At 36.9% G+C, this 16419-nt stretch overlaps 1 protein-coding gene across 2 annotated transcripts in view; it reads left to right on the top strand.

Annotated features, from left to right (window-relative positions):
* Positions 1 to 16419, top strand: part of AMPD2 (adenosine monophosphate deaminase 2) — a 199696-nt gene that overhangs the window by 117018 nt on the left and 66259 nt on the right. For both annotated transcript variants that reach the window (XM_072423562.1, XM_072423552.1), the window contains one exon: positions 13349 to 13512. In XM_072423562.1, the coding sequence (XP_072279663.1) occupies positions 13349 to 13512 (164 nt within the window). The remainder of the gene's footprint in view (positions 1 to 13348; positions 13513 to 16419) is intronic.

Raw genomic sequence — 16419 nt, 5'->3', positions numbered from 1 at the left:
TGCAGGAACTTTTCATTTAAACCTTCTAAAATTTAAACCAATGTGGCACACAGCTGATGGTAAAAAAGCCATAAAGAACAAGAACAGGGCATTCCAAAATTATAAAAATGAAGGATAACCTTCATCGTTGGAAAACTATAAAAAACATAACAAAAGATGTAAAAAAGAGATAAAATGTGCAAAACTTCAAAATGAAAGACAGATTGCAAAGGAAAGTAAGGCAAACCCTACATTTTAAAAAAAATATATTATTAGCAAAAAGATCACATCTGAGCATGTAGGCCCTTTAAAGGATGTTCCTAGGTTGATAACTTGGGATAAAGAAAAAGCAGATTTACTAAAAACTTTTTTTTTAGCTCTGTGTACACAAAGGAAAATGGCAGAGCTCAAGTCCAAATTCATAGTTATAGAGTCACAATGGCTCAAAATTGATACGACTGAGAAACAGTTGGGAAAAATTAGGGTTGACAAAGCACAAAACAGCAGGACCCAATGGATTACATCCATGTGCCCTCAAAGTGCTGAGCTCAGTTTTTTTAAAGCCATTATTTCTAGAGACTCCATATTCACTGGCATGGTACCGATGGACTGGTGTAAGGCCGATGTGGTTCCTATCTTCAAAAAGGGAACAAAATCATTACCAGGTAACTACAGACCGCTTAGTTTAACGTCCATATTTGGTAAGGTCCTAGAGAGTTTGATAAAGAAACACATAGAGGTGTTTCCGCTAGAAAATATTATTATAAATGATAGTCAGCATGGCTTAGAAATAAGCATGGCAAGAAAGACCAAAGTTGTCAAACAAATTTACTCTCTTTTATGAGGAAATAAGTAAACAGGTAGACAGTGGAATAGCAGTTGATATAGTGTACTTGGCTTAAAGACCACATCCAGGGAGTTGTAATTATTGATTCATACTCTGAATGGTCTAAGGTTAATAAAGGTGTACCCCAGGATTCAGTGTTGGGACCTTTACTGTTTAACATCTTTATAAATGATATAGAGTTTGGGATTTAAAGTACCAATTCCAGTGTTTGCAGATGACACCAAACTATGTAATAGAATTAAGTCCATACAGGATGTCTATAATCTACAAGCAGACCTAAATGTACTGTTCGATTGGGCAGCCAAGTGGCAAATGAGATTTAATATATATAAATATAGTTATGCACTTGAGGGCTAACAACATGTATGTTTCATACTGTATAGGGGGAATACATTTGGGGGAATCAGAAATGGAAAAGGATCTGGGGGTTCTGGTAGATCATAGACTTAATAGCATGCAATGCCAAGCTGCAATATCTAAAGCTAGTAAAGTATTTTCCTGTATTAAAAGAGGAATAGACTGCCAAGATGGAGACACAATCCTGCCCCTGTACAAAGCATTGGTTAGACCACATCTGGAATATGCAGACCAGTTTTGGGCACCAGTTCACAAAAAGGTCATTGTGGAATTGGAGAGAGTGCAGAGAAGAACAATAAAAGGAATGGAGGAGAGATTAGCTGAACTGAATCTATTCTCCCTTAAGAAGAGACGTTTCAAGGGGGGATATGATCACCGTGTGTAAATATATATATATGGTCATTATAGAGAACTCCTTTTCCAATTATTCACTTTAAGATCATTTCAAAGAACAAGAGGGCACTCTTTGCGTCTGGAGGAAAAGAAGTTTAAGCTCTGGATAAGGAAGGGATTCTTCACTGTAAGGTCTGTGAAAATGTGGAATCAGATCCCTCAAGAAGTAGTTTCAGAAACTACTATAGATTGCTTTAAGAAAAAGCTGAATGCTTTTCTATAGGCACAAAATATAACTGGGTATTAAGGATTTAAAGTAAAGATAACAGAGACTGTTGATCCAGGAAACATCTGATTGCTTCATGGAATCAGGAAGGATTTTTTTCCCCCGTTAAAGCAAATTGTACCATTTTTTTTTGCCTTCCTCTGAACCAACTATGTCCTATAGGGTTTTATATCTGGGATATGTTTATTTCCCTAGTGGTTGAACTTGATGGACTTATGTCTTTTTTCAACCTAACCTACTATGTAACTTTATAATATGTCATCACTCAATAGTATGAATGTAATTCAAATTCCATTCTAAGTTGGCTTTAGAGAAATCAAATATTTGAAAAAAAGATTGTTGCCAAAGATGTTATAATACATGTCAATACACATATCAAGGAACATTTAGTGATTTCACATGTATGTGTAGTATGTCAAAATACATTTAAATGTATATAAATACATATGCATTTTCATTTTTAGTATTTTAACTGGATTGGTTTGTTGGGGGGGAGGGGGATTATTCAAATAAGTTTGCTTGGATGGTATGCATTGATGTGACTTTTTGTAATCTTTATTATGGTTAGCTTCATCTGTTGCTGCAATGTTTTTGTGCCTGGTTTCTAATTACGGTTTCTGTTGTTTAGCAGTTATTCATCAATGTTTTGTCATTTTATCTAGAAATATTTAGAACAAATGTATGCATGGTTTTCACGCCAAACTTCTATTTGACCCCCCTCGTTGCCTTTGTCCCATTCTCAAAGTCATATTGTCATTTGAATGTTTTATATACATTTTCTTTTTTGAATAAATTTTCATGTTTTTTTTATTTTATTAGTTGTTTTTTATAGTCTGACATTTGCTTAATAGGCTGTATTTTGTCTTTAACATACTTCACACATGTTGATTTCCTGCCATTATTCTAAAGAACTCCTCTGTTCATTTGTAGTGGTGTTATAGGTTTGTTCTCATTGTGCTGTGCTGCCTGACCTTACCCCTATTATATACAAGCACACTTCCACTTGCTGTCCAAACAGGTTGTCAATTAGCTGTCCAGCTTAGTTGCATACTCATTCTAACACATTCTGATGGTGATTGAAGGAGGTCCAGGTTGCCAAGCACAACATTAAGCCACATTTATTGACAAGCTCACAAGCAGGGTCAAGCACTTTTAGAAATGAACAGATGTTCTGTTGTTGCTCAGCTTAATTTTGCTCATTAAATACTGGATTGTATGCATTATTTAGGTGTTTACACAATTCAAATAGTATTAGTATTCCTTTTACCAAAAGCAATATCATCCATGAATGTTGCTTTGAGCCAAGCCCATGACATCAGAAATCATAGGAAGAAATAGGCAATCTTTTTAATGTAAAGCATGTTAAGAAATATGCCAAAAAACCCTCTTTGCCTATTTTTGCTTATTTCTCATTTTTATGTATTTTCATATATGCATATATGCACATACATGAGTGCACATGAAGCAAAACAAACAATATACACATAAAAAGAAAAACTTACCTGAATTAGGATCCTTCTCTGCAACAGTGGCCGGCGCGTTTTTCAACCGATATAAAAAACAATAAAGCGGGTCCGCATTGGCGCACAACAATGCGCATCAAACACCTGAGTTTAAATAGGACAATTGTGCTGTTTTTAGCCTTTCAACAATTTAAATAAAGAAAATGGTTAACAATCACAATTGACTTGTTAAATTGTAGGTCTGTTGGATCACCCAGGGTTAAAAGATCCTGGGAGATTGTAAAGGAGATCACATAAAAAAATTAAAGAAAAGAAAAACTACAACATTTTTAAAACAACTTTTTTCAAAATAAACACATTTTCTAAAAGGTCATAATAAAATATAGAGACCACACAGACACCACTAAATTTGCATGACAAAAGGAAAAATAATACAACAACATCAAACACATGTAAAACCCCACTTCCATATAAAGCCAAAATTGTTCAAAAATGGCCCAAGAAATATTGCATTCAAGAAATACTTACCAAACCAATATGCCATTTGGACCTATGAAGGGAGTAAAACTGTATTAGAAAATATTTATGCAGAATAACATTTAAAGGTGATAATAAAGACATACTATTGCAGTGAAACAATATGGCTACAACCACATTACTATAGCATTAACATTGACTTCTTAGTTGCAAAATGGACATTGAAACATTCAAATTTTAATAAACAAAAGCAGCTATTGTGCTAAATGATAAGCAAAGTGTAAAATGTAGCAACATAGATTAGGATAACACACCAAACAAGAGCACCCCCCTCCTTCTCCTCCAAGAAAAGAAAGAAAGGCAAAACAAAAAGCAAGGTAGACAACACCTTATATAGGCCCATCTTTATGCGCACAGCTAATACAAAGTTACCTGTAATTGGGACGTGTGCAGTCCGTGAAATTTGGCTGTTTGTTTTTTTACAGTTGGACATTCCATAATCATTTATTTATATGAGCCTTTACATTTGGACACCAGTGAACAGCTACCTAATAAAAAATAATTAAAATAAAACAGTAGTAAAATAAAAGTAGAAGAGGAGGCTTCTTAAATGTGTGGCTTCTTAAATTTAATAAATGTGTGTGTTTAGTGTAACTTTAAAACTTTTTTTTTTTTTTTACAGGTTATCCTACAATGAAAGCATGATTCTCACCGCTGCATTTATATCATGAGCACAGCTGTGGGACTAGTGACTAGCGTGGGATCCCCAGGCAATAGGGATTTAATCCCCATTCACCGCAAGTGCTCCGTGATTGGCTGAGCAAAGGGGATCCCTGATGATGCTTGAGCCATCATCAGGGTTTTCCCTGTTCATCCATTCAGCACTAGAGGTGAATGCAGCCATGGGAATCATGCTTTCATTGTGGGATAACCTGTAAAAAATAAAAGTTTTAATGTTACACTAAACACACACATTTAATAAATGACTTTAAAATTAAAGCCGCCTCCTTATTTTTTTACACATATTTTTTACCCTTTCAGGGAATGAGTAAGGGGTTTAATGTACCCCTGTACTCATTCCCCAGGGTGGGGTGGCGGAGTTCTGGGAGTCTCCTTATTAAAGGGGGCTTCCAGATTCCAAAAAACACATCACCTATTGTTTTCAATGGAAACTTTTCTTAAAAAGCTTACAATCACTTTTAAAAGTGCATAAAAAAGTGCATATAAACATAGCAGAATCGTTTACATGCGTTTTTATAACAGTCCGTGTAGACCAAGCCTAAATATGAAAAGATGTATATATATAAATACATATAAATATAGTATTCAATATGAAAAGACATATATATTTAAAAATATATAATTTTTTTTCATATTTTTATACCATTATTTATTTGTATTTATGTATTTTCATAGATATCTATATATATACAAGCAAAGAAGAATGTGGGTGGATGATCCAGTCCGCTGGTAAAAGCGAGGTCTTGCTTGCCAGAGTTCTCGGATTTATCACTAGGCGGATCCTCGGGTCAGGCATATGCGCCTATGTAAACAGCTGAAATGAGTTAACCCTTTCTGAACTTTAAAATATTAGGTCATTTAAAAATATGCTTATTTCTAAGCTAATATATATGTTTGAAACATTTGAACACATCATACATTTTTATTTAGGGCTAACTGGGGGATGTGTGTCATTTGAAAGAATGATTTTTTAGGGGAAGATTGACTTTTAATGCAAGCCCGCTAGTGTCAAGCTGCCCAAGATGTGCACCTCGAAGCGTACAATCATTTCAGTTGATAAGTGTTGGGAGAATACGCCAGCGTATTCTCGGTGGCTGAAAATCTGTTTGATAAATAAGTTTGAGGGGTCCAATGCCGGTTGGCAAATACGCGCGTGCGAGCAAACTTTCGATTTGGCTTGATGAGTCTGATTCCCTGAGAGAAGTATTACAACAAACACTAAGCAATCCTACAGCACCAGACCCTGCTACAGGTCCTCCCCCCCAAGTTCCAGGTGTCATGTCCTTCCTTTGGCTCAGTTTCATTAGATCAAATCGAATTCGGAAACTTCAGATCTCCTACCTCCAAGCAGGGGTGGTGTTAAATGCCCTACAAGGGCCAAAGGCTTTCTGGAGAAAAACTGGATCTAGCAATAGCTAGGGCCACCAGAGGCAGATTGTCCTTTATTCCCCAAGACAGACGCCTAATGAAACAAAGGAGAAGTGCCTTCAGAAGAGCTCCATCTGACAAAATAAAAGAATCCCAAGCATACAGGCCGGACAGGGTATTTTGGAAAATTTGGAGTAATGGTAAAAGTTTATTGGTCAGAGTAATAAGCATACCTCCACAAGTACAGTCAATCCTAGATCTTTTTGAGTTTTTGTCCGCTCAGACCCACCATGTAGAAATCAGGCATGCCATGTTTTGGGAGGTTTGGGCTGACAGAATTTCGACAGAAAAAACAGGCAAATGGAGACCAGTCTTAGACCTGGGTTCTCAACAAATCCATCAGAAAAAGCTTTTCAAAACAGAGTAGTTGCAAATTATTCTGTAAGCAATTCAACCAGAAGATTGGCTGCTCTCTATAGATCTAAATGATGCCTATTTCCATGGCTTTCCAGGCTTCATGCACTTTTTAAACCAGGAGTTTCAAACTCTGGCCCGCGGGCCAAATCTGGTCAAGCACGTCTTTTTATTTTGGCCCCCAAAATAATTCTTAATATGAATTGCAGCTGGCCCGCCGATACTGCAATATTAGTAACGACGGGTCAGCTGCAATTCATATTAAGCTGCTATTCTATAGACGCGAGTACAATGCCGCTACTACAATTCCCGTCATCACTGGGGCCTCTAGATCAGCGGCCTCTCTGCCTATGCGTGGCCCCGCATTTTATAGATGAAAGTGGTGGGAATTGTAGTAGCGGCATCACTCGTGTCTATTGAACAGCAGCCATGTATGGATCCCGCAGAGTTTATACTGACAGGTAAGCTCAATAATCAGGAATTATCAGGATTAATATTATCAGGAATTATCATAGAGCTATTGCTATATTAATTGTTTTACTGTGCCAGAGAATGCAATGTGAAACCAAATGAATGCAGCAATTCATTTGATTTCACATTGCATTCTCTGGCAAAATAAAACAATAAATCTCAATAAGAAGAAACAAAAACACATGAGAAGAGCATGCAGTAATATGCAGTGGATTGATCCAAAATAATTTAGATCAATCCAGTGCATATTACTGGATGCTCTTCTCAAGTGTTCTTGTTTCTTCTTATTGAGAATAATTGTTTTTTCAATAAATTTCAAGTTTGGCCTGCGACTTGGTCTAAGTTTTTATTTTCGGCCCTCTGTGTATTTGAGTTTGACACCCCTGATTTAGATGATGTCCTGGTTTCAATAGGACAAACTCCTTCTTTTACAGCACAAACAAGTAGTGTTTTTCTACAACTGAAGGATTTCAGGTGGATGCTGAATATGAAAAGGAGCAATCTTCTTCCTATTACCCTACCTTGCAAGGGTCCTGAAACAACCCAGTGGGCACAGTTCCAAATGCGCTAGAACATATCAAAGCACTCTAGCCTTCCAAGATCTAATTTGGGGCAAATTGGTCCTTTTGTAGATGGACAGTGTCACAGCAATCGCTTATGTGAGGATTCACATCAACATCAACTGACAACAACGAAAGGTCCCTTCACCAGGAGGTATTCAAAATGGCGGTCAAGTGGTGCTTTCTCCCCCAAATGGACCTATTTGCCTCACTGACAAATCACAAACTGGAGAATTTTATTTTAAGATTCCCTTGCTGCCAAGCCCTGGGTTTGGATGTGCTGATGATGGACTGGCAGTTCCAGTCAGCCTATGCATTTACCCCGATGCCATTCATCCACAAATTCCTAAAACATCTACTGAAGGAGCCAATACTGGCTACTGGCTAATACATTACTAATTGGCTGAAATGCCTTTGGTATCCACTCTTGTGACAATTGAGCATGTAGACTTCAAGCCCGCAGAGATCTCCCCTCACAAGGTCCCCTATTCCATCCAAACCTGAAGAAACTATGCCTGATGGGATGGGTATTGAAAAGAGGAAGTTAATAAGCCTAGGGTGTTTTGAGTATGTAGTCCAAGCGCTCATAAAGCTAAGAAAGTCCAGTACTAATTCTGCCTTCAATAGAGTGTGGCAACAATTTCAAAAATTCATGACCTACCTTAACTTACAAGCAACCCAGAAAACCAAAATAAACCTCCCAGAAAGCTAAGATTCCTTAAATGGGATCTACATCTTGTTATTGATTTCCTTGCATCTCACAAGTTGAAACCAACCAAAAATATCCCCCTAGGCCTACTATTACAAAAGACAGCCTTTCATGTGATTACCTCAGCCAGGAGAGTATCAGAAATATCTCCTCTAGGGCTAAAAACCCTTCATCATCTTCTTTCCAGACAGGGTAGTTCTAGTAACCATGCTTAATTTCAATCCAAAAGTAACTTCTTTAATTCATCTGAGAGTTCTCTATATGGACCATTTATATATTTATACAGGGTGATCATATCCCCCCCTAAACATCTCTTCTCAAGAGCAAATAGATTCAGTTCAGCTAATCTCTCCTCATAGTTTAGCTCCTTCATTCCTTTTATTAGTTTAGTTGCCCTTCTCTGCACTCTCTCCAATTCCGCAATGTCCTTTTTGTGAACTGGTGCCCAAAACTGGACTGCATATTCCAGATGTGGTCTGACCAATTCTTTGTATAGGGGCAGGATTATGTCTCCATCTCTGCACTCTATTCCTCTTTTAATACAAAAAAAGTACTTTACTAGCTTTAGGTATTGCAGCTTTTCCATTTCTGACTCCCCCAAATGTATTCCCCGTAGACAGTATGAAGCATGTATGTTGTTAGCCCCCAGGTGCAAAACTTTAATAATATTTATCTATATTAAATGTCATTTGCAACTTGGCTGCCCAATCAAACAGTACATCCGGGTCTGCTTGTAGATTATAGACATCCAGTATGGACTTTATTCCATTACATAGTTTGGTGTTATCCCAAATCCCAAATTCCATATCATTTATAAAGATGTTAAACAGTAAAGGTCCCAACACTGAACCCTGGGGTACGCCACTAATAACCTTAGACCATTCAGAATTTGAATCTTTAATTACAACTCTCTGGATGCGTCTTTAAGCCAGTTCTGTATCCATTTACAGACTGACTTTTCTAAACCTATTGACCCCAACTTGCATATTAACTGTCTGTGCGGTACGGTGTCAAATGCTTTAGCAAAGTCCAAGTAGACTATATCCACTGCTATTCCACGGTCTACCTGTTTACTTACTTCCTCATAAAAGAGAGTAAATTTGTTTGACAACTTCAGTCTTTTTTGAAGCCATGCTGACTATCACTTATATTAAAATTTTCTAGCGGAAACTTTCCTATGTGCCTCTCTATCAAACTCTCTAGGACCTTTCCAACTATGGACGTTAAACTAAGCGGTCTGTAGTTACCTGGTAATGACATTGCTCTCTTTTTGAAGATAGGAACCACATTGGCCTTACGCCAATCCATCGGTACCATGCCAGTGACTAAAGAGTCTACCAACCCAGAGACATACTTTAAAGGGCCTAAATGTTCAGATCTGATCGTTTTGCTATTGATGTATTTAAAAAAAAATTTCGTGTTTGCCTTACTCTCCCTTGCAATCTGTCTTTCATTTTGAAGTTTTGCACATTTTATCTCCTTTTTACATCTTTTGTTATACATTTTTTATAGCTTTCAAACAGTAAAGGTGATCTTTCATTTTTATATTTTTGGAATGCCCTTTTCTTGTTACTTTTGGCATTTTTACCATCATTGTGGGCCACATAGGTTTGAATTTTAGCCTATTAAACTTATTACCCATTGGAATATATTTTTCAGTGTGCTTTTGTCGAACAGACTTGAAACATTCTCATTTCTGTTCTGTGTTCTTTGAGGACATTATTGTCTCCCAGTCCAAGTCAGAGAGCCGCCCTTAATAATGGAAAATTTGTTCTCTTAAAATTAAATGTTTTTATCTTTCCTGTTTTTGCTTCCTGTTTAAAACTTACATGAAATGAAATCATATTATGGTCACTGTTAACCATATTCTCTTTTATATGCACATTTGTTTAAAGCCCTGCATTGTTAGAAAGAACTACGTCAAGCAGAGTATCATTTCTAGTTGGGGCTTCTATAAACTGTACCATAAAATTATCTTGTTTTAAATTCACAAATTTCCTCCCTTTTGCTGTTCCATTACTCCAGTCAATGTCAGGGTAGTTGAAATCTCCCATGATTAAAACACTTCCACTTTTTGTTGCTTTTTCTATCTGTGCTAGTAGTGGATTTTCTATTTCTTCCTTAGCACTGGGGGCCTATAGCAGACTCCAATGATTAATTGTGTGTTAATATACCCCCCATTCAACTCTATTCATAATGCCTCAACCTGATCGCTTGTTCCATTGGCAATTTCTTCTTTCACATTTACTTTCAGATCACTTCTCACATACAGACACCTCCACCCTTTCGTTTGACTCTGTCTTTACGAAAGAAATTATACCCAGGAATATTGACAGCCCAGTCATGTGAAGAACAAAGCCAGGATTCAGCAATGCCAACTAAGTCATAATGCTCTTCACTCATTAAGGCTTCCAATTCTCCTATTTTGTTTGCTAGACTTCTAGCATTGGTGAACAGGTTCTTTACACCATTGCTGCATTTACCAGCGTTGTTTGCCAAATCGTTTTGTTTTTCAGTACAACTAGTACTGCACAATCCAATGTTTGTTTGTAACATGGAAAGCTCCATACATTTATCCATAACTCTCCTCCCAACTATTCCCAATCCACCCTCCACTAGTGGCTGACCCCTAACCTTTCCGCCACCTTTTTTAACTGTCCCAACCCCCTCTGTCCTAGTTTAAATATTCCTCCACCATTAACCTAAATCTTTCCCCTAGCACAGCAGAACCCCTTTCATTTAGGTGCAAACCATCTCTGGCATACAGGTTGTACCCCAATAAAAAGTCAGCGAGTTCTCTATGAATCCAAACCCTTTGTTTTTTGCACCAGGACTTAAGCCATGCATTGAGCTGTCCAAGAACATAACCTTGGAGGTCCTTTCCATCAAATTGAAACCTGGTTTTTTAAACTGATTTTTAAGGATCCTCTATCTTCCATCTATCTTGTCAAGACAGCTGGGTCCTGTCCAGCCCCTCCCAGTAATCTGTCCACATGGTTCACCACATGTCGAAACCTGGCACTAGGGAGACAGCAAACCATTCGGTTGAAGGGATCTGGGCAACAAACTATTCCATCAGTCCACCTGATCATAGAATGCCCTATGACAACCAATTGACTTTTCCTTCCTGCACTTACCTCCCCTCCCCTACTAGATGGGCTGCTCTCCCAGCTATTAGGGGTAGCAGTAACATCCAGAGTTGCCACTGGGTCTGCCACCTGCACATCTTCACATAACTGTGCACATATGTTAGGGTGCTCAATCACAGGGTTGGCCTTCCTTTTCTGTTTAAATTTCCATTCCGACATAAATATACAAACCCTACTTCTCTTTAGTGAATCCATCCCAAAAAAAAAAAAAAGAAACCCTGTGACCTGTGAATCCTTATCCATATCATATTTAAATTTGTGTAATTTATATAATATCTCTCAGTGATATAAAGGGTGAGAGGAAATAGCCTTCCACACTTCATCTTTTAACCGTTTTCATTCCCTATTGTTTTAATCTTCACTACTCCCTTAATCTTAAGAATACAATAAGTATTCACCTTTCTTTTCCACTTTATTTTCTACTGGTAACATGTATTTTCCTATCATTTCCATTTTACTTTAATTATAATATACTTTTCCTACTTTATCTTTACCACTCAGTTAAGCATGACATATATACCCAAATACTCTTAGCATATTACATATAAGATTAGGGACAACTAGTTAAGGAACGCCAGGTGTAGGGGTTACCTTTAATTTATTGAGTTACAATCCTGTGAATTGGAGGCGCACGGGAATTAACGATTTATAGGCTGGTATGTCAGGAAAGGAAAATTACAGTTGTACGTTTTATAATCTAAAAAACAAACCTGGAGCTATCAGTAGTTACCAGTATGGTTTCACCTTTTTTTCTGGTAAATATTTGACAGGCAGCAATTGTAAAACTTTAAATGACCTCCGGCTCCAAAGATGAGGAAGCAGATTCAGACAAGTGGTACGGTGTGTGCCAGGACTATCTCCTCCCTTGGAGTCACCTACAGAATTTTGTTGCCACCAGTGCGGAGCATGCTCAATATTGGCAGCAGGTAGATGTGCACACACAAAGAGGCAAATACCTTTGGACAACAGCTTTGTATCAGCCTAGTAGCCACTTATTTCTAAGAAAACATCAAAGAATGCAAGGAACATGCAGGAAGTACAGGGATTGGACAGCAGAAGACTGGTGCAAAATAATTTTCTCTGATGAGTCTTCTTTCTGGCCATTGAAGACATCTGGAAAATCAATTGTTTTGAAGAAGAAAAGGTGAACTCTACTAATATTCCCACTAATATTCCTACTAATCTACTAATATGTCAAACCAACAGTGAAGAATTGCGAGGTAATCCATGTGTGGGGTTGCTTTTCATCCAAGGGAATAGATTTACTAACAAGTCTGTCCAAGAACACTGCCATGACAATAGGATGGTATCAAAAAATTCTCCAAGGGCAAATTCTCCCAACAATCCAGGCTTAATTTGGTGATGATCTTTGTATTTTCCAGCATGATGGAGCACCAAGTCACAGGAGTCACAAAGTGATAACCAAGGGGCTTAGAAATTATACCATTGACATTTTGGACCAATGGACAGATTTTAACCCTACTGAGAACCCTTGGTCAATTTTCAAAAAGCTGGTGGACAAGCAAAAACCCACAAATTGTGATCAACTCGATGCACTAACAATACAAGAATGCATCACCATCAGTCGATATTTAGCACAGAAGCTGATATGCAACATGCCTGAGTGAATTGCAAAATTTGTTGAGAAGAAAGGTCAACACTGTAAAGATTGATTACTGCATAAGTTTGATGCATTTGCCAATAAAAGCCTATGAAACTTAGGAAAAATTGTCCCTCAGTATACCATTGAAACATGTAAAAAAAAAATAATAAAATGCTGAAGATTACAAAATACATAAATTGTGTCACTGTTAAACCTTTTGATCAATACTATACATTGGAAGGTAAAGCTGCACCATATGTTAATGGAACAGTAAATAGGTGGAGGAGGCAGGGGAAGGATAGCCAGTTCTCAATGTAAGAAAATCAATATTATCTAATATTATCTCTCTTTGTTTTGGGGCTTGCACAGCACTCATGGAGCTCATGCAGCCACTTGAGGGTACCCGCTTTTGTTTTCTGGAGGACAGTTTAGTTATTTCTAATCATATATATATATTTTACCTTAAGAAGTTATATTATTGAAAACTATTTTTAACCTGGAATGCTTTATTTAACTTGCTAACTTGCCCTGCTATATATTCGCCTTTCAGATTAATAGAATGTGTTTTAAGGTATTTTTAACTCTTTACAGGAAGTGATGTCTGACCTGGAGGAGAGCAAATATCAGAATGCAGAACTGCGCCTATCAATATATGGCAGATCTCGCAATGAGTGGGACAGCTTAGCTCGCTGGGCTGTATATCATAAAGTGCACTCAAACAATGTGCGATGGCTTGTTCAAGTCCCACGACTATTGTGAGTATTTTTTTTTCTTTTTGGATAATAGGGTTTGTTGAGATTGAACAAAACAATATATCACATATACATATCAACCAGGAAGAAAATAGGCGACCTACAGAGACATGCTAAAAATAGAATAGGCAGTATACAAATTATGTATACAATTTATAGATATATAGGAATATATAGATGTATAGGAATATCAGTCACAGTACAAAAATGATAATGTAATCCAAAAAAAACCAAAACACTGTACACATAAACCTTATTGGGACAGGAGGCAATAGTAAAAAAATAAAAAGATATAACATGAAATAAATTAAACTGCCACAGACTGCATACACAATAGAACCACACAAAAATGGGGAGGAGGAGCATTTGGAGGAAGGAGTAAGGAGTGGTTCAAAGAAGTAAAGGTATTTGCAACAAAAAGAAGAAACACCTCAGGAAAAGGGATATATTTTCTTTTTAAACTTCTCAATAGAACCCCTGAAAGCATGTTTTAGCATCTTGGCAAGGATGCATTAAACAAAGCAATCTAGGAGGGAAAAGTAGAAAGTTTGGAAGACATCCACTAAACATTACAGTTTTCCTTACCAAAAATAACTATTCAAGTTAAAGGTTATGTTGAGGAACAGCAAGAGTAAAGGTACAAATTTACCCAATCACAATCTTTTCATATTAAACAGACCACTAGACAACCAAACCTTCATAAGCTTGTAAGCTCACTCAGGTTTTGGGTCTATCCATAAATTGTAACAGGTCCCTGGCACTAAATATTTATACACCTATGTAATCTATTAAAACAACATTTTAATTTCCACTGGTGCTCTACTTTCATGCCTTTCTTACATATTCTGCCCCATGCCTTTCTTACATATTCATACGTTGTTCTGTTTCTATATAGGCATTTATGTAGGTTACCCCTGGAATATGGCCCTTTATTTTGCCCCACCTTGTCTCACTGCCTATCCATATGCAATTGGTTGGGACAGAAATGCCCCCACACCCATTGTCCCCTTTATGGAATAATCCTAAATTTTCATCATGCAGCACTCCTGGTTCAACAAAGGGTACATGAGGATTAGGGATTTTTTTCACAAAGATATGATTAGGCAAAGATATGATTAGGCTGGGAGATCTCATAGAGAAGTATTTAGGAAATGATTAGGTCTTTCACTCTTTAGACATAGAGAAGTAGTCTCCTGATGACAATAAGGGTAGGATATCTACCATATATTTTTCACAGTCTGATTTCACAAAAAAAGGTATCATATATAAAACAATAGCAGTCTGACATATCCTGGGAGACCCAGTATTGGAAAGAGGTGTTGTATGCTTTGGGCCTTTATTAAAGCTCCTCAAGGCTGGAGAGGATACACATTCATCTGTAAACCTGGGTGATCCAGCGAACCTGGAAACAATTTCTTTAACGTCATTTTCCATTTGTTAGCAAATGTTACCACCTGGACCAGATCCATTCCAGGTTTTCTGGATCACCCATGTTCACTGATAAAATTGTATCCTCTCCAGCTTTGGAGTGCTTTAATAAATTGGGCCCTTTGTCCAAAATATCTCTCAATACCACTTTAAATGAAGCTTACTACAAGAATATGCTCAGTTGGTATATTATCCAATATAATCCTCTATTTCTTCCCTATGCTTTGGAGGTTGTGCTCAGGTGGGGACTGCTACGCCTTTAGTGGCAATGCCAGACTGTGCATAGATTTTGGATATGTTTTTAATTTAATTTTTTCTGTTACTCAGATCAATCTCCCTAAAACTTCAAAAGGGGCTTTGTTTCTGAAGCAGGACATTACCCAGCCCAAATTATCTGTGAGACTTGTTTCGTATATCCTGCTTGTATCACCATGGCTTGCTACTCAAAATCCCCCTCCCTCTCCCTATGCTTCATCAAACATAAGCCTAATTGGATTATGGTTAATGATCATCTTTCTTGTATCCTTAACAATAAAGTTTTCTATAAAACATGAGAACCTTGGGTTTATTATCAGAGGCAACCTTGATCTTACCTGGATAATGTTTTCTGTATTTTATACAAGTAGGTTGTGGATAATGGCTTTTCCTGGTGTAAATCAGTGGTTGCCACCCCAATTGAATGACTTAATTAAATAAAAAAAGAAAAGAGAAGTGGAGCTGGGTATTTTCAAAACATAATTATATTGTAATAAATTGTAACAGTTTTGAACAATTATTAAAATTTACATATATTGCAGTGGTCTTGACCCATTAAACAGTCATGGGTGTGGTCTGACCAATATTGCTATACAAGTAGGATCTCTAGCTCAACAATAAACAAATAGGTCAAATGGATCTAAACGTCTCTTAACCCGACGCGTTTCGCCTAAACAGCTTCCTCAGGGGGTGTGCAGAGATCGCTAGTGACGTGCTGTATATGAATATACCTATACGTATAACGATAACATTTGAATATTGGTGACAGTGTCAATAACCAGTGTACAAAAAGTTTAAATTTACCAGAATTGGTAACATATGAATAAATAAATCATGCTATCTCAAATTTTTAATGACTGGGTATTTAATCATTTCAAGATATGTAAGTGTAAAATGTGCTGTGTTATAGGTAATATATATATATTTATATATCTATTTATATATATATATATATATATATATATATATATTTATATATATATATATATACCCCCCCCCCCCCCCCCGAATCCACCAATTTAAAGGTGATAATTCAGCCAGTGGCTCAGTAGCTTTATCATACAAAAAGAGAGACTAGGGACAACCCTGTTATTCCAAAGCAAATGCCAAAAATGAATTCGGAAAGCAAACTCAGAACCAAAATTATTCATAAACTAATAAATAAATAATTATTTAATATTAATATAATTAAGTAAGATAAAGCTTTTAGATGCAGTTAGTAGGTAG

The sequence above is a fragment of the Pyxicephalus adspersus genome, chromosome 1 (genome assembly GCF_032062135.1).
Source record: "Pyxicephalus adspersus chromosome 1, UCB_Pads_2.0, whole genome shotgun sequence".
NCBI classification, from domain to species: Eukaryota; Metazoa; Chordata; class Amphibia; order Anura; family Pyxicephalidae; genus Pyxicephalus; species Pyxicephalus adspersus.
The sequence above is the reverse complement of the archived record's forward strand: the minus strand, read 5'-3'. Positions and strand labels throughout refer to the sequence as shown.